Source organism: Vanessa atalanta, chromosome 1, assembly GCF_905147765.1.
Source record: "Vanessa atalanta chromosome 1, ilVanAtal1.2, whole genome shotgun sequence".
NCBI lineage: Eukaryota > Metazoa > Arthropoda > Insecta > Lepidoptera > Nymphalidae > Vanessa > Vanessa atalanta.
The window spans coordinates 13,566,080-13,590,656 of NC_061871.1; the positions used below are offsets into that span (position 1 = coordinate 13,566,080).

Consider the following 24,577-nt stretch of genomic DNA (forward strand, 5'->3'; position numbering starts at 1 on the left):
AACATAACACTGTCAAAAACATATTGAACTTTGATGAATTTGATGAATTAGATTTAAGCTATAACGCCACTAGTAAAACAACATAATATAAATGTAATAAATCATTCTTGATCAAGTAATTTATAACTCGCATAAAATGACTGAAAGCAAATCAATTTTGCACGAGCTGTATGTGTTTTCGGAATGGAAACCAGAACCAGAATATTTGGTAAATATCTATGCGATATGCATTTATATTTATTCTTCTAGTTAAAATTAAATAATAGTTTAATAAGTTTGATAAATTTTTAGCAAAAACCTGATAATTTATTACCGGAAAATATATCGAGTCTTTGGCGATGGTTAAAATTTTTTGGACCAAAGAAAAGTTTGATTGATAGTGTAACTGCGTAAGTAAAATTAATTTAAAATTACCAATTCAAATATAAAACAATAATAAAACCTTCAGCAAGTATTTTTTTTTATTTAAGGCATAATGAAAGACAGCAGAAATGGCAAATAGCTTTAGGAGATGAAGGAAAAGTTATTGCAGTTCTCACAGATAGTATATTAGAAATAAGAACTAAGAGGTCAGAATATGCTACAATTGCAGCAAGAACTACAGGTATTAAATTAAAAAAAAAACATATTTAAATAAAACATCTGTTATACATAAAAAATATTTCATTAAAAATGATTGCAACACAGCTTACAAAAGTATTTGTATTTTTTATGGGTAATTTTATCAATATAGTCTACTTTTTAAATTTTTGTATCTTGTAGTTTCCCGGGATGCCTATGCACAATGGCGAAAAGTAGTTTGGAGCCCTGACTGTTCATTTTTAGTAGTAGCTTATGGTAATGGAGTAGTCAGTTTCTTTGATCTTACTGCATCAAACCTATTTAATATACCAGCTGTAAGTATAGAATTTTGTTTAATAAAACTTATATTTGGATAAATTTGAAGGGAAATTTAGTATTCTTAATTAAATTTTATTAATACAGTAACACAGTTATATGTGCATTTGTATAAGTGCTATTAATAGGACCATTATAAATAAATAATATATATTCCAATTTATTTACTAAAGTCACTAAATTAACCACTGGACGATTGATATGCTTTCAATCTTGAAAGGTTTTTAAAAGTAATTCAAGAACTACCTTTGTTGTCTATCAAATTGCGGTGGTATTTATAACTAAATAATTTACAGGATTGTTCAAGACCAGGTGGTTTGGAATGTACGGATAACACACATGCTGTTTCAGACATAATATTTATGCCACTTAGAGTTAAGGATACAAAATGGTGAGTTGTGACAAGTTTTTTATAATGCAATTAAAAAAAAAGAAATTTAAAAAAAATTATGCTAGGGCTCATTAATATTTCTTACAGCTCTACTGCTCTATAGTAGTGGTGATTATTTGGTGATCATTTACCATTACATGACTCATTGGGCAGTCTGCCTACCTATTTTTAATATTTAAAAAAAATAGATAAACTTACAAATTAACTTTAAAGATTGATTGATATGATTGATTGATATGAAGTACCTTAAGGGCATTTACTTTATTTTTTTTTAATTTTGGGGCTCCTTTATTGCATCACCACATTTCTCAATATGGCAATACCTCTGTCCCGCTGGCCCATTCGACCATAAAGTGTGTGATGAGAAAGTGGGATTTGTATCTGCAAAACAGCTCATAAATAAATCAAATAATGACTAGCTATTTATCCCGGTTCGATGGAGTTAAGACGTTCAAAGACTTAGTGAGCGACCCGTCTTTACTCGCAGTATACGTAGCCGTAGGCGGCGAGTGAGGACGGGTCGCACCTGAAGTGAATAGAGGCGGGACTCTTAGTTTGGCAGGAAATCTCGCGACATTGTAGCCTTGTTCAGGGTTGCTCTGTTTTCTTCTGCATAGGCTTAGGAAGTCGGTTCAAACATAGTTTCGTTTTTTTTTTGTTTATTTTGATAAGTTATTTAGTAAGAAATTTAAACTCTGATAAGATTTCTTATTATTATTTTGGACTACAGACTTTCAGACTAAACCAAAGCCTTTATTTTTTATGCTCATGGGACATCTTTTTTTTTTTGCTCTTTCTATGTCGTTGACTGTACCACTTTTAGTCATTCGTGTACCGTTTATATCTATAGGAACTGGGAAGTGTTAGTGGTGACATACGACGGCAAGCTGCGCGGGTATCTCGTGTCGCAGACGGAGGGCTACAAGCTGCACCACGTGTTCCAGTTCTCGGGAGGCGTGGCGGCGGCGGTGTACTGCGAGCCGCACAACACGCTCTACGTCGCCGGATTGCCCCGTCCCGTGCGCGATGTACGCCCTTACTGTGTCAAGTATTATAGAAGTTTAAAATATTTCAACATTCAGAGATGCAGCAACCAATTTGATTACAAATCAGAAAACGTAGAATTTCATCCAAACCTTTTTATACTGGAACAAACAGGAGCCCGAGTCCGCGTCGGGCGCCGGCCTGACTGCGTGGCGCGTGCTCAACGACGAGCCCTTCTACAAGCTGTCCGTGGTGTCCGACGAGCTGGAGGCGCGCCTCGCCAACGAGCGCTTCCAGCTCTACTGGCCGCTCGTCTTCAACACAAACTCGGTGAGTCGGACGTATCCCTGGGGTCCCGTCCCGGGCGAATGAGATCTCGGATATTAACGAGTCCCGCTCGGGTGCGGTCGCAGGACTTCATAGTGCGCATGTCGGCGTCTCCCGAGCGCGGCAGGCTGGTGTGCGTGCACTGCTCGGGCGCCATCTCGGTGTGGAGCGCGCCGGCGCTGCGCGCGCAGCGGCACTTCGCGCTGGCGGAGCAGCCGCAGCACGCGCTGGCCAGCCCGCTGCCCGCGCCCGCGCCCGCGCCCGCGCCGCCGCCCACGCGGCCCGCGCACGTGGCGTGGTGGAGCAACGAGGTCGGTGGTAACGCTTCGTGAGAACCTGCACTAAATTCAAGCATGTCTGACTTTCGTACATTTTGATCAGTTTTTATTGAAAAATTACTTTACCGTTAAACATTGCCTAAAATAGGATCTAATCATTAACATCTGCTAGCAACCAGCGGTCACTATGTGAGCGCTGAGAATCAAAAGTTAATTAATTACAGTAAATTACCTGTCGCTGGGTACCATTTCAAACCTTGAAAGGCACAAATTTAAGTCGAGACCTTTCCCAGGTCTTAATTATTGTGTTATAAATATTTTCAGGAAATAATAGTGTCACGGTTCAATGGCTCGGTGACTGTGTGCGAGCTGCAGGAGTTAAATAACATTCTCGGCAAAAAACCTGAATTCTTCCAAGGAACACCACAGGTTTACTTTTTTATCAGAACAATTTTTATTTAGACTAAGAAGAAAGTTAGACAATTCACATTATCTTTCAAAGTATAAAAACAGACTTTATGTTCACAGACTAAGACATTTTTGTGATCGTGTAATTACAAGACAAACCTTTCAAAACCGAATACGTGTATATTACTATTTTTTTTGAAAATTGCTTTATTTTATTTTATTTTATTTTATTTGGGAAACAAACAGTACAATAAGTCTTAATATTAACAAATACAAATTAAATCACAAGCCAATCAAGTTTCCACTCATAAATAATATACATTATTAGAGCAACAAGAAAAAAAGGAGGATATTACATAATTACAATTTTATTTTAATTGAAAGGATAATTTATATAATTAACAAAATTAAAATAATCTGAGCTTGTCTATTAGATAAATTATGAAATCAATAAGCAATTATCAAGAATAATTATAAACATTAAATCAGTTATGTAAGATACAAAATTATAAATTAAATTATTAAACAAATAGAGGCAGCAATTTTAAATAATAACTTTGCAAATGGTAAGTGGTCACTTTCGCCCACAGATGATGCCATCGTAAAAACCACCGTTTAAGATGTTATATCTTATGTGCACATTAGAAATGACACCAGTTTTTTGCTTTTTATTGAATTTTTATATTTGTATAGAAAAAAAATTCAGTTGTAACTTTCACACAGATCACATGTGCTCACGATGGTGTTTTCATGGTGCTGGAGTGCGAATCGAATGTCATGCCGGCTAAAAAGTCTCGCAGTGATGAATCCGTAAGTTATTATGAGGATTTACAGCAAGTCATAAGTTGTCTAATAAAATTGGATTGAGTTATCTTCATAAAATTTTTAAAGATGGAAGTGGTGCCCGCGGATGAGGAAGTCGACGACTCAATGTTGGAAGTGGCGAAGGAGCTATTCAAATCGGTGCTGTACGCTATCACTGACATCGAGACATTCCAGCCCAAGCCTAAGAAGATAACCGTAGTTTCGAGAATTTACAGGCTCCTGGGAGTCAAGAGTACCACACCCATGGAGCTGTTCTCTAGAAAAGTAAGTCTCCTAAACGATCTGTTAATATTTGCATAAATATCGTTAACGTTGGATTCAAAGTTGGATCACATAAAAACCAACGTTGAAATAAGATGGAGATGTAAAAGATAAATGATAGTTGAACAGTTGAACCAGTGGCGATAAAATCAATAATAATATTGTTGTATTAGTATCCGAGCGCGCACACGTCGGCCATTCCTAACCTAACCGAACCTAACCGGAGAGTGGCCTACAGTGCGGTAGATATTGCAGTGCTCAATTGTGTGTACAAACATCGCTATTAACTACTAACTCTCATAATCCGATCGCGCGGCAATCTTATACACTCCACAATAACAATTCTGGTGCTTTGGATTGTAACTGAAAATGCTTTGAGCAAAAAGTCAATAACTTTATTGGGCCGACCTCAGTAAGCATCACAAAACCAATCAGGCAGTATATATGAATAATGATACGCAACTGAAAATGGGAGTACATAATATTTTTTTTTTGCATTTACTTAATGTTGGAAACTGCCAATTATTATAGATCGAAAGCGGCAACTACACGGAGGCACTATCTTTGGCGGAGACCTTCGATTTGGACAGTGACCTGGTGTACCAGCAACAGTGGAGGAAGAATCCTGTCTCCACCGACGCGATACACAACTATTTGGTAACTTATACTAGGAACCCGTTTATATGGTTTAGAATAGTCTAATTGAATTTTGCTGTTTCCGGTAGGGTAAAATAGGGTCACCTTATCTGAACCCCTAGATTTCGTAAGAACTGACCAAGAGAATTTCCAACATATCCATTTGTGATTTTGCTCATATTTACGTTAACACATAAATTACGTGCTGCATTTAACATGCGGAATAATCTGTCCAGTATTTCTTGGGCCTGTGTAACCGTTAAATAATTTGTAGAAAATGTATGTAGGTCCCTACGCGTATAAGCAACAGCACCGCAAACATATGACGACAAATTATTATGGAAGTGTTGTTTGAAAAAGTGTACTTGTGTAGAGATATTGTATACGCAGAAACCATATGCTCCTTCCCTTCGCATACTACTACACGATACCAACGTATGGTAGAGTGTGATTGTGTCGCGTAGTACGGTGTAGTGTGCGATAGTTCCTTACGGAGGGGTGCTGTGTGTGCAGAGCAAGGTTCGCAAGAAGATCTGGGCGGTACACCAGTGCGTGGACAGGCTGCCGGAGTCGCTACCGGCCGCCAACGAATTGCTGCACTTCGGCCTGCAGCTCACCAACCAGAAAATACTGGAAGGTCTGGATGTTTGAACTGTTTTAGTTTATTGATTTGATACCGTACTGTAGAGAGCTTCTGAAAATAAATATATATACTTATCTATTCCTGAGAGGCTTATATTTTGCTATAAAAGATTAATCGTATTTATTAATAATAACTATGTAATTATTTATACAGCTTTTATCTCTTGCAAACTTATTATTATTATTTATCTATAACGAGCTATTTAGAAGAACTGACAAAATCAAATATATTTGCCTAACGCAGCGACGTGTTCTGTGTCCAGAGATAAACAAAGACTTGCCGGAGGAGCGGTGGGTGGGCCCGGCCGGCGTGACGCTGGAGGCGCTGAACGCCTACACCAGCGAGCTGCTGCGCTGCCGACACGTCATGCTGTTCTACAAGGAGCGCCTCGCGCTGTACGAGGTACGTACCTCTGGTGTATGTAGCCATTGATATGCACAATGCGGTGTATCGTAGCAAAGGATTCGCTTGAGTGGATTCCCAATATTTGACTTGAGTTCCAATGCCTACCTTATTAATTACCTTCCCACCCGGTGCCGCAGTCGAAGTCTGTAGAACCGATACCTTTACACAGTCCAAAAAAAATATAGCAAAAATAATTATCTATAGCTCGAAAGTAGCCTGGCCATTAGTTGTAGGTTTTGAAAAAGTAATATATGTTGTATGCAAACTGTAGTCGGTTGTAGGGCTGTGTGCAGCCCGCCGGGACAAACAATTATAATTTTGCATTGCTTCCTTTGCATCTTAGAATTAGCGGTTGGCGGTGCATTGACATACTTAGCATCAAGTAGGCCATTCGTTTCTCTGCTTTCCTAAAATATAAAATCCTTAAATTAAATGGTAAAATGCTAAGAAATTACGATGAGTAGGTATTGCACACACTACCTATAATAGACGGTGCATCAGAATGATTTTTTAAACAGTTGTTTTAAAAAAATTGAGACGAATATATGCGTTGTTTGGGCACTCAAGTAATTTTCACTGCGCCTTGAATATGGTTACCTCGATATGACACTGGGCAATCTATGAACCCATGCGGACCTATCACAGGGCCTGAATAAAAGGCTTGTAGGACCTGGGCTATTGCGAAAAAAAAACATTTTCAAACATTGTTTTTATAATTATTATTTCAAAATGTTTTTAAAAGTACTGCGAATGTGTATTTTTTAATGGAAGAGAGCTATTTTCTTGTCTATAAATTATACCACATTGCGAAAGACTTTAAAACTGCCATGAGTTCACCTTCTTACCAAACCACCTGCACTCCAAAATGGTGTGGTAAGTTATAGTTCCCTGTCGCAGACCTATATTTATGTTAGGTTTCAGTGTATAAAAGTGTGTCCAAGATTTTCGGAGAGTATAGCTTCTAACCTAACTTTTCGGTTAATAACGCTAAGTCGAATGATCTTATGTTTTCAAATTTAATAAATTTTAATATAAATAAAAAAATTCTTCTGCCGAAACCCGGGATTGAACCGGGGACCTTTAGATCTTCAGTCTAACGCTCTCCCAACTGAGCTATTTCGGCTTCGAAGTAAGACGCAAAATATGTACATGTATTCAACATAATTCTTTATACTTTGAACTTTTTATGAATAATAAGATCGTCTTCAATTTCACATAACCATTGTTTAATAAGGAATATTAAGTGATTCAAAATATAAATATACTTTATTCAAGTAGGCTTTTACAAGCACTTTTGAATCGTCATTTAACAAACTATATTAAGTGAAGCTACCACCGGTTCGGAATGTAGATTTTAAATTTGAATTTATGAAACGGCAAATTTAAAAATGTCTGCGGAAAGTGATCAATGCTACTGTGAATATACATAATATTGTTGTAAATATATTGTGACGCAATAGTGAGTATTCCCACTTTGTTAAATACGGGATGTATTTAACAAAGTGGGAATACTCACTATTGCGAAAAGAGTCTCTAGCTCCAAGATTATAAATAGACCGGATCTTTTGTAAACTAAAAACAGATTCAATATCTGCAGCGTTACCCCATAGTAATATGCCATATGAGATAAAACTATGAAGATAGCCAAAATATACTAGACGATCGGTGTCAATATCAGTTAGTTGAATAACTTTTCTATCTGCGTATGCTGCGGAGCTGAGTCTTCCTGTCAGAGACGATAAATGATATAATAATGATAAATGAAACCGTTTTAAAATATATTATAATTTTGCTTTCTAACATTTGCTGGGGTAAAATCTTCACATTTTGTTTTTTGAGCAGTCGAAACTAAACTATTTACTGTAAACCAATCGAGTATCTGTGATAATTAATGCACCGTTCACATCGTCATAGTCAGCTGTTTTCCTGTCTACCTTAAAAATCAGTGAAGTATCGTCAGCAAACAACACTATATCACAAATACCTTTAACATAGAAAGGAAGGTCATCGATACTAGAAACAGAAAGGGACCAATAAATTGATCCTGTGGAACCCCCCAGTTTTAACGTAGATCCAGAAAGAAGACTTTATTCCAATAACGAAAAATTAAATTCAAAGATAAATTATAATAATTGGTTTAATATATAGATGTTTTTTGTCCATGCCATTTAAATATTAGAAGCTTTTCTCATTGTAAAATTAAGGCAAAAATAGAGAACCATATGATTGTATTTGTTGCAATAATATTAGCACTGTTGTCTATTCAATTACTCTCAAGTTACAAATGACAAAAGCAATACCATATGGAATAAATAAGTTTTTATCGTCAAAAATACATTTGGCTGCCGAAACCCGGGATTGAACCGGGGACCTTTAGATCTTCAGTCTAACGCTCTCCCAACTGAGCTATTTCGGCGTTGATAAATCTTTCCAAATGATGTAACATGTTTGTTGAAGGCATTATGTTTATATATTTTTAAAAACGGGACACATGCTTTCACCTCAGCTAATCAAAGTAACTCAGAATTAATTATAGGTTAAATAGGTAATCGTCGCGAACTCAAACTCAAAATGCTACGAATAATTTAACTGTTAAGCGTGACTTTGTTTTTACAAAATATGCTATCCTGCACTGTACTCTCGATCTGGAGACATTATAATCTTATATAATCTTCGTGTAATAGTTTTCGTTGCGTGCTCACTGAAAGCAGTTTTATTTTGGGTTCCCTTCTACTTTGACATAATATGCTATTTCTCAAATCTAAAAAGATGTAAAAATATTATATGCTCATATTAGTTCAGAATAACATTTGATACATATTCCCCTCTTTGTAAACTAGTTTCGAAAAAAAAAATAGAGACCGGGTGGGTATATGCGATAAAAAATGTCCAAAATATTATGTGGAATAAGAATTGTATTTTATTTTAAATTAAGTATACAATTAGTAAGTAATAAAATAACATGTTCTTAATGAACAAAATATTATCAGGTTTTTTTTGTAATGCTTGACATGAGATATTGTATTTTGCATTACTAAAAAAAATTTTGATAAATAGCCGATATTGGTATATCAGCTTCTTGACCCAATTGCAAAAATGCAAAAAATGTAGAAATGGATCACACATCCGGAGATTACTCCTACATACATTCAAATAAATGTTATATTATTCTAATATTAGTAAATGTTGTTCTAAATTTGTTTGGCTAGTTTTTATTAAGTCTTATTCGTATTTGTCTCCGTTCTACTTGTCAATATAATATATACTTGGCAATCTCCTTGGCAAAATATAGCAATGGTTTAAATGGCTAGAACTCAACTAGGTTTCGTAATGTTTGATATCCATTAAAAGTATGTATTATAACAAGATTTATAATCATTTTGTGCAAATACATTGATTATAACTTAATAAATTTTTCAAGCATATTATGACGATTTCAGGCTATTCTTCGTTGCGAGAAATCAATATACGTAAAGGACGAATACGATCGACTCAGAAGCAATAGTATAGTGCACAGTGCTATGGAAATTGCCAAAGAAGGACGCATAGAAGCGCTCACTTGTCTATGGCCGTATATAAAGAGTCTAGACATGCAATTGACCGTACTGGACAAGATACCGGAGACCCTATGCCCGCTGACTTACCAACATCTCCTTCCCACCAACGAACCCCTCGAATGGTTCGAGAAAAAATCTCCTATAAAGATTAAGCCGTTCGAACACGAAAACGACTGGTGCAGGAACGAGATATTCAGGTATATATACGACTTCGCAGAATCTGTCTCGGCTTCCGCCGCCATCGACCCCACCTCACGGGAGTGACTTTCGTTTTCGGTACGGCGCGCGTGCAGACCGATCTGGAGCTCCAACTGGTCGTCGGACAAGACGCCGGAGGGCGCGGCGGCGGACGCGGCGGCGGGCGCGGAGGAGGGCGCGGAGGCGGGCGCGGCGGCGGGCGCGCTGACGCAGTGGTACGAGCGGCGCGCGCGCACCATCGAGCGGCGCAGCGGGCTGGCGTCGCACGCGCTGCGCCTGCTGGCGGCGGCGCAGGCGGGCGCCGTGCCGGGCCTGGAGCGCGCGCTGTTCCTGCTGCGCACGCTGGACACGCTGCTGTACGATCTCAACGTCGAGGGCGTCTCGCTGGACGACCTCGAGAACATGCCCAATCTCGAGATCTGCAAGCTGCTCATGAAGATGGTCGTTTTCATTTTCTAATTAGACCTTGGCGGTTGTGCTCTACGTTTATTTAAATATTCGTACATTTATATTTGTTTACGTTATCGCTTTCAGTCGACACGTGAGACTTTTATCGCGGACTTGAAGCAGTTCCTGGTGCCCTTCCTGAAGCGATACCAGGATCTGACTAGATTTCCGGGCGCTTGTCTGTCGGGTCTCATCGAATTTCTCGAGGATATCAGTAAAGAGGATCTCTCCTATATATTACTAGTAATTACTGTTCGAATATTATACATATCAAACCACTAACCATAGGAAAATGGTTAGTTATTTAAATAATAATATACAATTAAAGAAAACCTATAATTGCAATTATTTAAAAAAAACTTATTAGTATTATTGAATACATTTAGCATCAAAGTACATAGTAAATAGAGAGTGAAGGCGGGGAGATACGGGCGTGCTGTTATATGCCCTCAAGGCGCCACTAAATGTTTCGCATAAAAAGCGTCAGCTTAATCGGGCCTAAGCGATAGAAATCGAGTCAACATCGATTTTATTTTCGTTTCGTTCGCAGGTGCTACAATCTCATAAAGAATTCGAGCTGGACGTCAAGGTGCACCTGGAGCTCGTGGAGCGCTGCCTGTTCGCGCACACCGGCACCGAGCAGCTGGACATGGCGTGCGACCTGCTGGCCACCATCCTCAAGGAGACGTCAGTGTCCGATACTGCCCCCCCCCAGCCCCTCGCACGGCCGACCATTGTACGCGCCCGTGTCCACAGGGACGGCAGCATCGCGCCCACGGCGCTGGTGCGGCGCTGCGCGGAGCTGGAGCGGCTGGTGGCGGGCAGCGGGCGGCTGGCGTGGCGCGGCGTGCGCGTGCCGCCGTGCGCGCTGCGCGGCCTCAACCGCGACGAGCAGCACGCGCGCCAGCTGCTCACGCGCGTGGCGCGCGGCCTGGCCGCCGGGTGAGCGCCTCGTGTGTTGCCGACGGTGACACTCGTGCCCCTTGACGAGAGCAGAGATCAAAATAATATCAGATTTAATTCGTATTGTTAGGTGAAGCTTTCCTCCTGCGATGTATATTCGACCCGTACTTAAAAATATTTACATGTATTTTTAGCGAGGACAAACCGACGCAACAGGACTGGGAAAATCTTCTCAAGGACATGCTGGAGCTTCAAAATACCCTTTTCGATTGCGTCACGACGGAACAGTGCTACGAGGTATGGTGAATCGATTCATTCTACTGATATACTTCTCACATTTATGATGATGACCTGCGAGGTCAATTCGTAATAAATCTGAACGTGAAAAAAGTGAGTACATAGTATCAGGAGTCGTCCACAGATCTACGCGTCTTCCCTCCTGACGTCGGGCGACGCTACGAGCATCCGACTGTCGGCCGCCGTGCTCACCGTGTCGCCGACGGCGCTCCCCGCGCAGGCCCAGGCCGCTCAGCCCCCACAGGCGGGTCAGCCCGCACAGGCCGGTCAGCCCGCACAGCCCGCTCAATACAGAATAGATTACAAGCGTAGCGTCGAATTGGTTTTGAACGCAGCCAAGGAGTACTTCAACTCCGCTTCGTCTCTCACTGATCCGGCCTTGGAGATAGCCAGGTGAGTTCAGCCATGCCAGCCATGTTCTAATCTTCTTGTTTGACAGGTCACACAGGTATACAGAAGTAGTAGCGCTACGTCATATATGTACATATATGACGTAGCGCTACTACTCGTACGAGTTTAATATTTGTACAAACGTCATATACATACGTACAGACTAAAACGCCTTTACTAGGTCCACGAGATTCTGTTAAGCGTAGCCAACTATGTTGAGTCTTAGATTTATGTGTCTGAGCAGAACCTGACGTGACGTGACAACTGCCGCGAGACGCCAGACGCGAGAGAACAGTCGCTCGACTCGCAGTGGGGACGCGATTCTAACATCGAAAACTACATTTTCAGATGCTGCCTGCTTTTGATCGAAGATGGAAATAAGGAAATAGAACAAGAATTAGATCTTATATCCGCTCTTCCCATTTTGAGTGCCTTCAATTTGACCATACTGCCCATTCAAGGTATTGTTAGAAAAAAAAAACTTGCAGAAATGAAAAACCCAAAATCTAAAATTTTATTCCATTTTGCGATGTGAAGCTGTGTTTATCCAAATGTTAAGCGTTATACTGACGGTACGCTTGTTAGTTAGTAATATCTTAGACCTGAGAAGAACAGGCGAAAAAAACTCAATGTAATTGTATTTTGTTTCTCGTCGCTAACGTCAGTCACAATAAAATAACTGACATTAGATTTTACTTGACTTTGCTTAAAGGTAAAATTCTGTTTTCAAAATTTCTTATGTAAAAAGTAGCTCTAAATTTTTATAAAAGTTTTCTGGAATCTCACGAGAGATTTATAGTACATTATTTTTGCTAGAGTACTTCGGAGAGTAACGTTTCCTCTTTTAGAAATACATCAGCTTACATGATTACATTTATAATTTAACCGACGTTGTCGTTCCAGTTCGCCTGTGCGAAGATAGGATGAAACTAATAGAAGACTGCCTAGCGTCCGATCGGAACGCGTATCTAGCGAGCCACAAGCTGCTCAAACTGGCGAAACTACTCAGGATCGCCGGAGACGACGAGCAGAACAGGTAAACAGTTCGATGCAAAATAGGCCACTCGAAGGCGAATAATATGCAAAACGCGAAATATAATATGAAAGAGCGATAATTGAACGTACTCCGACACAGGGAGGGCACGGTGCTGATGGCGGTGTGCGCGCGCGCGCTGGGCGCGGGCGCGGCGGGCGGCGGCGCGGCGGGCGCGGCGGCGCGGCGGCTGGCGGCGCTGCGCCACGCGCCCGCCGCGCTGCTGCTGGCGCGCACGGCGCAGCACGCGCACGCGCACGCCGACACGCCCGAGCGCAGCCGCCTGCTGGCCGCGGCGCTGGCGCACGCGCCGCGTTCCGAGCTGCACGACATGATCCACGCGAGGTGGGTGTTTCTTTTGCCTCGATAGATTTTGTCCTATATGAACTCCTGTTTGTCGCTCTGTGGGCTCTCGTAAAGGGTAACATTCAGGTTTTTTTTATTTGGAATATATCGTTTTCAGACTGAATCTGCAGTTGGAGAGCTTGCAACAGATGGGCGCGGCACTGAGAGATAACCATCGTCTAGATGCGCGCTGGTCGTCCACTGAAGATGAGTTCGCGGATGCTATCACTACGGTACAGAGTACCTCGCAGCATAATAAAATTTAACATAAAGATAACAAGAATATTTTGATTGATTGGTTAATACTCCAATAGGAGTCTCTAGCTTAAAGATAAGGAATAGCTCGAACAGCTCGTTTTTGGAGAATGATTTCCAATGTTACACCAAATATGTATTGATGATGCATCTGATAACTGATCATTGTGTTTCTTTTTTGCGTATGTAGCCAGTCATAGAAAAGAAAGATTTAGTATCGTCGACACTGACTGAGAAACAAGTCCCACTAATCAACTTCCTGTTAGACACGGTCCAGAATAAGTTCAATTCAAGGTGAGTTTTCAGAATAATTAGAAAGATTAATTAAATATCAATATTACTCAAAACTTCTAGTATTGTCAATATAGATATGAAATTACTTATCTGCCAATAAAAGCCTAGCTGAATAATTTAACATTCAATATAGTATAACAAATATATATGGAAATGTCCTATAGATAACCGTATCTGTGTTGCGAAATGTGAATGAGAATTAAATTAAGTTAATATCTATAAATAGTATAAAACTAAGTCACTTTCTGCCTCTGCCTGTATCTTCGCTTTCTTTTTCTAAACCTTTAGTTTTCACTAATAAAAAGAGCAACAAACGAGCAAGGTTTTTATATATCATTTGCATAAAATGGCTAATCAGGACAAGACAAAACGATTGGAAAATTGTTACATTAGTAAACATGTATTAGAATGATAAATTAGTAAACAATTCATGCGACTGATTTTATTTTTCTGGATTTAAAAATAGCAGTGGCAAACCCGTTCCGTCGGACGCGACAGAGCGCACCGTCCACTGCCAGGAGTTCTATCGCTCGCTGTACCCGGAACACGACGTGTCCGGCAACTACTACCGCTACGATCGATTCGCCCTCCCGGACGACCTCGACGGGGAGGCCAGCATCGGGCAGTCGGTGCTCAAGTGGTTCCACATACAGAACAGCCTCGAGGAGGGGGCGATGGGCGAGCTCGAGACCGATGGTGAGCACCTTCGTCGGTCGCGCCTCGACTAGCGTTCGGCTCGGATAACACGACGGCCTCCCGCGCAGTGACGCAGAAGTGCGCGGAGGAGCTGCTGCACAGGGACACGGCGCTGAGCGTGGCGGCGGCGCTGCGCGTGCCCGGCGGCCTGCGCGCGCCGCCCGCCCGCGCCGCCGCCTGCGCCGCGCTCTACGCCGCGCTCGTGGCCGCCAACGCGCCCGCGCTGCGCGACCACGCCTACCTGGCCGCGCCCCCGCAGGTGCCCGCCTTGCTCTCGTCCATACAATTGTATCGCTACCGCTTAGACGCCGGTAGAGCGGTGCACTCTTTGATTGATGACTCACCTTCTTCGGACTAATTATTTCTTAGGATTGTCTTTCATTCGTTGGATTTGTCACCCAATGAGATGTGAGTGTTATCATATATATACTTTAAACCTACCTATTGAATGGGCTCACATAAATCAGCTTAGTTAAATTTGTAATGTGTTGTATGGATAATTTATCTACACGAATTTATAACACTTTATATGACTCTGACTAAATCTTTCGTTATATCTGTCGCTTCAAAAGTCATAGTTGTGAAATAGTTAAAATAATTATTTAAATTATAGCTGGCTCATATAACTTTGAAAGAAAAAAATGCATCAAAAGAACAAATGGAAATCATCCGGCAATGCATCGATAAGCTGAGCGGCATGGGAGAGGTGGAGAGGATCCGGGCACTCGGACTCTCAGTAAATGGACTACTGTTCAATACGGATAAGGACTACCGGAGAGAGGTCATCTATCACCTTGCCAAGTATGTTAAAATTTTTAACTCACAATACCGCCTCAATCGACTGGGAACACTGAATGAACATTATTTTTCTTTTGTAAAATAGCTAGGCGGTCTTGCGAATGGACCACCTGATGGTAAGTGGTTACCATTGCGCTACTTTGACTGAGTTTAATTTGGGAACTAAACTTGGGAATATTCTGTCCTAGTGCCTATATAAGGTATAACACCTTTAAACAACTCTAAAATTTTCGTTTCTTCGATTTATTTTTTTTGTAATTATAAATAAAGTTGTTGAAAAACTATAAAAATAGAATTGCCGAAACCCGGGATTGAACCGGGGACCTTTAGATCTTCAGTCTAACGCTCTCCCAACTGAGCTATTTCGGCTACAATGTAAATGATGAAATTAACCATCAGATGTATTGTGTTGATATGCATGTCATGATAGCAGACCCTGACACGCGTTGCTGTTACGTTGGCTACCTTACGTTGAATAATAATAATTTGTACACATTAAATATTATATACAGTGTGTAAAAAATATTCATAACGGAAACCGTATATATACGTTACTGATTCGCTCTTACACTTTTACACTTTTACTGCAACTTTCTGCGCATGCATTACTGTAAATCAAATAAAAGTTAGTATTTTTTCAAATGTGCACAATGATGACTTTTGCTATGCGTCTATATATAGAATTAGATTTATACAATAAACGGAGCACCATTGTGCTATTATTAAAATAAGTTAATAAATAAATAAATATTCTTAATATTATCGTGTCCAATGTTAATTTATCAAAAGACATGAACAAAATTGCATCCGCACATAGTTCATCTCATGATAAGCAAAGATAACCTCGCTAAAAGTGGCTTTGTTTTAGAGATAAGCATGACACTTGCAGTTTTCGTCACTCAAATAGACCTTATACGTATTCCATTTTACAATCCTTTTCTCTATTAACCATCGGGCTATTATAAAAATCACAAATGGACTGTACTCACAAATTGTAACATGTAAACTAAACATATATAAATTATATACTATGAAAATTATACATGTACAAAGGCAGACTTATCCGAAAAAGGGATACAATCAAAACATTTGTATAAAATAAATAAATACATATACTATACTTAAATAATAATTTTTCTTGCTATGGCTTTATTTCTATTTTTGGTTTTTAGTTTATTTTTTCGCTTGAAATATATATATATATAAAGGCGTATAATGAGTTTTTATGTTAATGACAAAACAAATGAAAAAAAATGTAAGAATATATATTTTAAAGACATAAAAACGAAAAAAGAGTATATTTCTGCCGAAACCCGGGATTGAACCGGGGACCTTTAGATCTTCAGTCTAACGCTCTCCCAACTGAGCTATTTCGGCGATATTCATTTATCTGAATTATATGATCGTGTTAATAGTACCAAATTCGGTCATGATTATACAAAACAAAAGGTTTTTCTAAAGTCTTTTAGGAGAAAAATAAGGTACGATTATATTAGGTATGTAAGGATATGAAATTAGCGTTTTCTCGTACTGACTGACTGACTGACTTTGATCTGAAATATCTCCTCTTTGTAAGGGATAAAACTGTATTAATCCATTGAAGCAAACCGGGAAGTAAAAAAAACTTGAACGATGGATACCTCATGAATTGAGTGAATCGAACTTGCAAACACGCGTCGACTGCTGTGTCTGCGACTTTGTTCAACCTACACAATAATGAAGGGATTTTATATCGAATCATTACTTGTGATGAAAAGTGGATACTGTACGATAATCGGAAGCGTTCGTCGCTATGGCTGAACCCTGGAGACCCAGCCAAATCCTCCCCTAAACGAAAATAGACTCAGAAAAATTTACTTATGAGTATTGGGTGGACTAGCGCCGGTGTCGTTCACTACGGCTTTCTAAAATGTGGCCAAACGATTACGGCAGATATCAATTGTCAGCAACTGCTAACCATGAAGGAAGAACTAGCTGCTCCGAGATTGGTCAATCGCTCTAGGCCACTGCTGCTTCACGACATCGCAAGAGCACACACTGCACAACATAGATAAGCTTCGATTGGAATGTCTGCGACATCCCACCGTACTCCCCGTACTACCTTGCTCCAACAGTTTATAATTTTCTTCGGATTTTATACAACTTCTTAACTCAACTTAATTGAGTCAATATATTTACAAGCACAATGAATATTATTAATTGTTTTTAAGATTAGTGGCGCATTAGCGATAAGCATAAAAAAGGTCGACATTTACAATGCCAGTTTATAAAAACGGTGGTGACCATTTACCACCTGAGAGACCGTCTGTCATTATCCAATTTTAAAATTTTCTTCTGTACTACGATTTAATATAAATATTCTTCGAGTCCTTAGATATTCTATCGCTACGACATACAGTACATTCGAACCCGCCAACAGGTCGGTGGGCGCCGAGCAGGTGCGGCTGTCGTGCGCGCTGGCCGACAAGTACAAGCTGGACGCGCTGGACGTGTGGCTGCACGCCGCCTGCGCCGCGCCCGCGCGCGCCGCCGCCTGCCCCGCGCCCCGCGCGCCGCACGCGCCGCAGCGGTAAGCCTGCCCCACGGGCTCGCCTCTCCCCCTTACTGTTCACGCTATTCGGGCGCCAACCGCCGGCTTAATATTTCAAATGCCTCATTTTCAAATCGCTAGGCGTTCCTAGATTTGGTACCGATTGAGTCGCTCGCTGCCTCGTTGGTCATTCATTTCCGTGTCTCGGAAAGAGTGACGGAATAGAGAGTGCATCTGTGTTTGCGGACGCTCTGTACACTATAATATATATATATATATATATCAGTAAAATAATATGTCCTACGTAATTGTTTGGATTGATAATCGTTTGTAATAAATATAAATGTCTGTGCTCTTAATGAAATAAATTTTTCGTCCTTCAGGATTCGAGAAAAGTTATGGCCAGTGATCGAAGGCAACGACTACGTCGCCCTGCTGAATTTCTTCACGGTACTGAAGAACATGGAAGACAAGACGCTAATGTACGGGCTCACCGCCGTCGAACATATCAAACTCTTGAAGAAGGCAAAGGCTGCTTCGCCCGGTATACCATTAATCGACTTGAATAGTTCCTCTTTTTAAAAGATACAATTATAAAATAATACAGACTATCTAAATTAACTCTCGGAAGAATGAATGAGATTTTTTTCCTATTGCCTTTTATATACTTTAATATTTTTATATATATGAAAGAGAAACAATGATATATAGCCTATTGCAATGGAAGTAGGAAAAAAGATAAACAAACCTTATATTTACTTATTTCATGCGATTTGCTAATAACTCAGCTATATTGTGCACTGCTAACAGTTTATGGTTAACATATAATTATTTATAATACAAAACAATTACACTTTACCACTTATTTCCGCTATAATTTTACTTCCAAAATGTCGATAACAGTTTCATCGACGTTCAAAACGCCATTTTTTCGCAAATCCATAGTGAATATGGACATGGATGGATTAATCGAGCTCTCGACCAATGCTATCGCGTCAATTTGCTGTCAAATGTTGTTTATTTGACTTTTCTCCTCTTATGATTGGAATAGAGTATATGTATGTTTACATATCATTGTTTTAAGTGACATAAGTTTATTATAATCACGATTCCAATTCGATTTCAATTGATCATCCCGCGTATTAAATCCAAGGCAGATCAATTACATTTAACAGAACAAGATTATGATAAATATTTTGGAAAGTTTTTATATTTATGGCAAACTAATATGCATAGTTCATTTAAGAATAACATTTGATTTTTCGGTTTATGATATCTTACAGACTTAGACTACAAGTTGCTGCTCGATCAGCCCTCAGCGGACCAGTTCACGGAGCATATTCTGAGCATTACAAAGCCAGAAAACGTCGGTCTGCTGATGAAGTTCCTGCGCACCCTGCCGCCGGCCTGTAAACTCCCGCTGCCCGTGAACTCGCTCTTCACGATGTGGCTCACCAAGTACTTCTTCAGCGTACGTAGTGATTATTAACAGAAATGAATTTATCTTAGGCTTCTACGTGAACAATCAAATTTTGAGTGCAAGCTATATGTTTTCGGACTCGTGTGAAACGATAAGTGTAACTGGTGCTAGTGATACTTCCAGGTGGGAGCTTCGGGCGCCAGCAAGAAGTGGATGCAGCAGTGGCGGCAGTGCGCGAGCTACTTCACCAAGCTGCCCAAGGACGAGCTGCTGCAGTTCGTGGCGGCCACGTGCTTCTCGAGCGACGCGCTGCTGCGGTGAGCGCTCCTCTGCCCTCGCACACGTGTGGCCAAAACGATACCAAGGACTCAACCGAAGCCCGTGGGCTCAGTTGAATGTTTAGTTACTTAATTTGTGTTTATGATTCATCTCGCGTCATCTTGATGGTAAAAGGAGAGATCGCGAGGACACCTGCACGTACCTGATGACGAGCCTATTTGTATCCCGATCATACATCGACACGCAGTGGAGTAGCGTCTTGGAATAATCTTTTCCATCCAATCCTCGTCCTTTACCTCTCAGGTATCCTCTTACCTTTCTTAAAAGGAGGTAGTGCTTTAAATTACAAAGGTTGGTTTCAGGGGTAGTTTCCTTATATTTTTTCCAAACAAGTTCGAAGAGAAATTTAGATAAATAATACTACTGGAGAAGTGATTTTTAATTAGATGGAGTTTAATATAATGTCTGTTTCGCCACAGAGTGCCGGCGGGGACGCGTAACCTCATGATAATGCAAGCGGTCGACTACTGCCAGCAGGAACAAGAGAATGATTTCAAATTCAACAAGAAGTGAGTCTATATCTTGTAGGTTTATATAATTGTTCTATACGTGTGTTCGTGACTGACGGCCGTTCAGTGACTGTTTTAACGGCGATTGAGGCGGCGGATCGATTTTGTTTTGTTGATTTGAGATCTTTTAAACAGGAATTAGTAGGTGTCGCAGCGATCGGGTCGATGGTTCTATTTAAAAATATATGCATATCCTTATTTAAAAAACAAAATTTTGTAATAAATATTGCCTCGACGGATGTCATAAAGTAATAAATAAAGATTACATTTAAGAATGACAGAATACATAAAAGGTCGTCAAAAGTGAGAGCCGTGAAGAACATTACACATTGACGGTTAGACGTCAACAAGAAATATTACAAATGAAGATGTTATTTCCCCTTTTGCATCACATTATACTTACTCACCCTTCAATTAATTTTTGAATTGCTGTATTAACAGTAGCATTATAGTAGTGTTGAGTCAGTCCATTAACATATCTATATATATCACTACCCGTGACTTCCCCAGCGAGCAGTCGTGGGCGCAGGTGGGCCAGGAGCTCAGCCGCTGGGCGCGGTTCCTGGAGAACTACCACTCCGACAGCGTGCAGGCCATCGTCGCCGCCAGCGAACTGCCGCGGGACCAAGTCTGGCCGTGAGTTATTTACCCCCGACGGCGATCGGAGCTCTTCTGATTCTGATTGATGATATTTTGCAACCTTTATAATATATTACCAACACGATACTATTCGTTTGTTTGGTTAGACCAATAGAGACGTGGGTGATACACCTTCGGACGCGCCTGTGGCAAGTTCTACCACGTAGTAAAATATACAGTTGCAAATACAACATCATTATTGTTTTACTGTTTCGACGATAGCTTTTTATCAAGTTACGTTCTTTTTTTTAATTTATTATCGTTCGTTGGTTAAAAAGAGTTCGTACAAAAAAAAATCGTGAAAGAAAGTTTTTAGTTAAATGTTGATATTTTAGGGGATAATTTTTTTTAACGCGTTCGGCTACCGATTCCTTCCAGCGATCTCGAAAAGAGCCACGGCGACACGGAGGAGGTGGTCGACGCACTGGCGCGGCTCGTGCTGCACGGCGGGCTGCGGCCGGCACACCTGAGCTCGCTGCTGCAGCTGCTGCGCGTGCCGGCCGAGACCGCGGACGTGTTCCAGCGGCTGCTGCGCTCCTGCGAACACAGCCTAGAGTGAGTGGCCCAGCGTCACGCGCGCCGTCGCCGCCGGCTCGGCGACGCACGTGACGTGACGCTCCGGTGTGCGCAGCGACACGGCGGCGCTGGCGGCGCGCGTGGGGCAGTACCACCGCGCGGGCGCGGCGCTGGGCGAGCGCGTGCTGCAGGCGGCGGCGCAGCAGGCGGCGCGCGTGGGGCTGCCGCCGCAGCAGCAGCTGGGCCTGCTGTCGCTGGGCCGGCGCGCGCAGCCCGCCGCCGACCTGCGCCAGGTGGCGCTGTCCACGCTGCAGCTGTTCCGCGCCGAGTGGCCCGACTGCGCCTGCGCGCGCCTCGACGGTCAGCGCCTCGCTTACATTATGCGCCCTTCGTTCGTCGGCCTCCCGACTGCTCACTTCATACATTCGTGTTTATTTTTTCAAAGTCACCGACTCAAGTCGACTAATATTGATTTCATAGACCCATTAGACTCGAAGGAGTCGATCCGATCGCCACATTGAAATTAAATTTTGTATAACCGAATTAACCGTGTACTAAGCGAGCTTACATAAAAACTCAGTTAGGTCGGTGTGACCGCAAAGTAAAACAACAAAAAAAATACTTTTAGAGAATTCCTTATAAAACGAGTTATCCGACGATTAATTATATTTAACTTTATAGAGGAGAGTCTGTTGACGCCGGAAGGTCGACAGGAAGCCTACAACGAATTAGTAAATTCGTGCGACAGCTGGCAGCGCAAGAAGGCGCTCGTCGACGTGCTCGCGTGCTGGCCGCCCACACACAGGTGTCTATTGTCGATAGAGATGGGAGATGTGAGAGTGAGACAGCAGTGTCGGTTCCTCCATTGTCAATGGCTTCTCAGAGATGTATCCCGCGTATTGAAACAAAAACATTCATAAATTCTTAAGCATCAGTACTGGTTATTAGTACGTACTACGTACTTTTCACTGCGTGTGCCACTTTCTCCTGAAATACAATTAAATATAGTTGAGGAATCAGAGTCACATAATATACTTGTGCCGTTATCATGTTGCAATTCATGTTCAATGTTTTTTATATTTTATGTACTAGTTTGATCCACGACAACCAATAGACAATATTTGAAAGTAGCTAAATCTATAACTGTACTAAACACACACAAGCTATCTCGTTCATCTAGAAGCTTATACGGCTACAAGTAATGTGGTCATGGAATATTTATATTGAGAAATTCTCACTAGTAGACTGAAATAAGATAATTGGTGGTGATCACTATTCACCATTAGTTCTAATTCAAACGGATACATATTTGGTTTTGATTCTACGGAGTTTCCCTGAAAGTCAAATGCATTGTTTCCTAGCGACGGCCGCAGCCTGCACTGTGACTACTTGTACAGACTACTGTCGCAGAGCGCTGATGTGAAGGAGAGCTTGGTTCTTATTAAACTGTTGCTGACACGACCCGTGCTTGAAGATGAGGTATGTGAAGAGAACCTCTCAGATTTAGCTTATATTTTAAATGAATTTATTTGTTCACTAGTTGTCGCCTGCAGTTTCGCTCGCGTTTTTGAGGTTTTAGGAGGTAGGCATAGAAAAGTAGCCTGTAATGTAATGTAATGTCCTTTGGGTTCAAGATTGCTTCATACCAAATTTCGTCAAAATCAGTTTCGTGTTTCTCGAAAGAGCAACAGACAGACAGATAAACAGACACAGGGTAACCATCGAATTTATATTATTAGTATGGATATATATAAAATTTGTTGGAATAAAATTATAGGCTTTATAGATTAGGCTGCATAAACAAGGTAAGTAAGTAAGTGGGCATAAACAAATGGTGCCTGGGAATATTATCTTTCTTGTGTGTATGTCTAATATATCATTATTGTGTCATATCAGTCACGATGTATTAAACTTTTTGCAATAAATGAAGGAAAATCATCATATTCTTCATAATATATTTTTTCAAAATGATTTTGACTAATATAATGACTAACAGAAAAGTATACTTTATACTTAACAATTTGCTTATTTCACAGGAAATCAAGTGGCTTACTGAAAACGCAGGAAGTAATTCGCTCATTAATACCATTTGGGTCATATTGCTTAGCAAAAGTGAAATATCTGAAGACCTTTTACGCAATTTAGTCTTAGAGCACAAGGCAAGTATGGATTATGTATAATAATGTAATTTATTTTAAGGGTTTACGTGACGAGAAACAAGTTGTAGGTCGAATGTAATCCTGCGACGTTAAAGCTACATGTAAATTTTGCAGAAACCTTTTATTCTAAGTAAATAGAACATATATACAAAGATCATATAACAAGATATGTCGACGTATTTCGGTGTATTACAATTTGAAAACGTATCAACAATGATTTAAGCGATTAGTTGATTTTTGTATCATTACATTCATGAGTTGACATATTATATATTTTTATGACTTTATATTTTGTTCGGATAACCTGTTTGGATTACCTTACAACTAAATGTGTTTGAGTGTATTTAATCATAAAACTAAATTTTGTATATTTCTCGTTATAGGATTCAATCCAAAAAGAAGAAATTGAAGAAGATTTAATTAAAGAGATATTAGACCAAGGAATGTTTATTAAATTGGTGTCTACTCCGTTGTACTCATCTATTATTAACTATATTATGAACGCCGATTCCTCTGGTGTGGATACTTCAAACACTTACACTATCCAGTGGGCGACCGCGGAACTTAGGAAGGCAAATTATTTAGCTGAGGCAGGAAATCTACAACTCTTATCTGCTGGTGTGCCCTCTGTGCTGCGCGGGTTTTCCCAGGCGGTGCTATATTACAACATGCCTCAACAATAAAAAATATATAAAGGTGTCAAGTGTATTATACCGATAAATATGGTAATATGGAAATTAATTTATTAAATTATAAATTATTTTTTTTTTTTATTTACTTTCTCAACCCTGTTATCATTATAGATTAGCTTTAAATAAATCTAAAGGTAATATTATTATCATAAAAAAAATCAAAACAATTATTTAAGAAAAAACTATCTTTAATATAATGTAAAAATAAATTGAAAATTGTTCGTTGCAAATTTATCGATAAAACTAATATTTAATTTATTAGTTGAATAAAGACCTTATATGCAACTTGTCTCGTGCGAAAGTAGAGAACGCTACTTGAATCGAGTAGCGAAACCTATTGTATTTAGGTTTTATAACCTGGGAATATTTGGACAGGTTTGACAACCACTCGCGAAGCCGAATCCTGTCGTCGTTTGCTATTTTCACATACTTTTAACGAAAAGGTTACAATTCGTCCATTAACTCCAAAGATTCCTACGGGCAGGTTATCATAGCAGACTATAAT

At 40.3% G+C, this 24,577-nt stretch overlaps 1 protein-coding gene and 4 non-coding genes across 5 annotated transcripts; 1 reads left to right on the forward strand and 4 right to left on the reverse strand.

Annotated features, from left to right (window-relative positions):
* The first annotated feature begins 34 nt into the window (after positions 1-34).
* On the forward strand, positions 35-24,142 carry LOC125067709 (NBAS subunit of NRZ tethering complex-like). Its single transcript, XM_047676437.1, has 41 exons — positions 35-208; positions 292-389; positions 471-604; positions 763-896; positions 1,194-1,288; positions 2,139-2,316; positions 2,447-2,602; positions 2,686-2,910; positions 3,202-3,306; positions 4,009-4,095; positions 4,177-4,374; positions 4,903-5,028; positions 5,521-5,644; positions 5,913-6,052; positions 9,496-9,809; positions 9,906-10,251; positions 10,345-10,500; positions 10,808-10,944; positions 11,014-11,199; positions 11,355-11,457; positions 11,582-11,850; positions 12,196-12,308; positions 12,751-12,883; positions 12,983-13,225; positions 13,344-13,458; positions 13,671-13,774; positions 14,241-14,470; positions 14,539-14,729; positions 15,084-15,271; positions 17,688-17,837; positions 18,182-18,342; positions 19,082-19,269; positions 19,402-19,535; positions 19,977-20,066; positions 20,577-20,702; positions 21,084-21,260; positions 21,337-21,581; positions 21,903-22,026; positions 22,583-22,700; positions 23,258-23,380; positions 23,764-24,142. Exons 1-41 carry the CDS (start codon positions 137-139, stop codon positions 24,061-24,063), a joined length of 6,636 nt encoding a protein of 2,211 aa, XP_047532393.1. The 5' UTR covers positions 35-136; the 3' UTR covers positions 24,064-24,142.
* Positions 7,106-7,178, reverse strand: Trnaf-gaa. Its single transcript has one exon. It is a non-coding gene; the product is annotated as a tRNA-Phe (tRNA).
* Positions 8,399-8,471, reverse strand: Trnaf-gaa. Its single transcript has one exon. It is a non-coding gene; the product is annotated as a tRNA-Phe (tRNA).
* On the reverse strand, positions 15,565-15,637 carry Trnaf-gaa. The gene has a single exon. It is a non-coding gene; the product is annotated as a tRNA-Phe (tRNA).
* On the reverse strand, positions 16,573-16,645 carry Trnaf-gaa. The gene has a single exon. It is a non-coding gene; the product is annotated as a tRNA-Phe (tRNA).
* Positions 24,143-24,577: the final 435 nt, after the last annotated feature.

Bases quoted from the DNA above. Each gene is read 5' to 3' on its own strand.
- LOC125067709 (XM_047676437.1), top strand. From the start codon at position 137: ATGACTGAAAGCAAATCAATTTTGCACGAGCTGTATGTGTTTTCGGAA. The intron at 209-291 runs GTAAATATCTAT...ATAAATTTTTAG, and splicing joins AACCAGAACCAGAATATTTG to CAAAAACCTGATAATTTATT. The intron at 20,067-20,576 runs GTGAGTCTATAT...TGACTTCCCCAG, and splicing joins GATTTCAAATTCAACAAGAA to CGAGCAGTCGTGGGCGCAGG.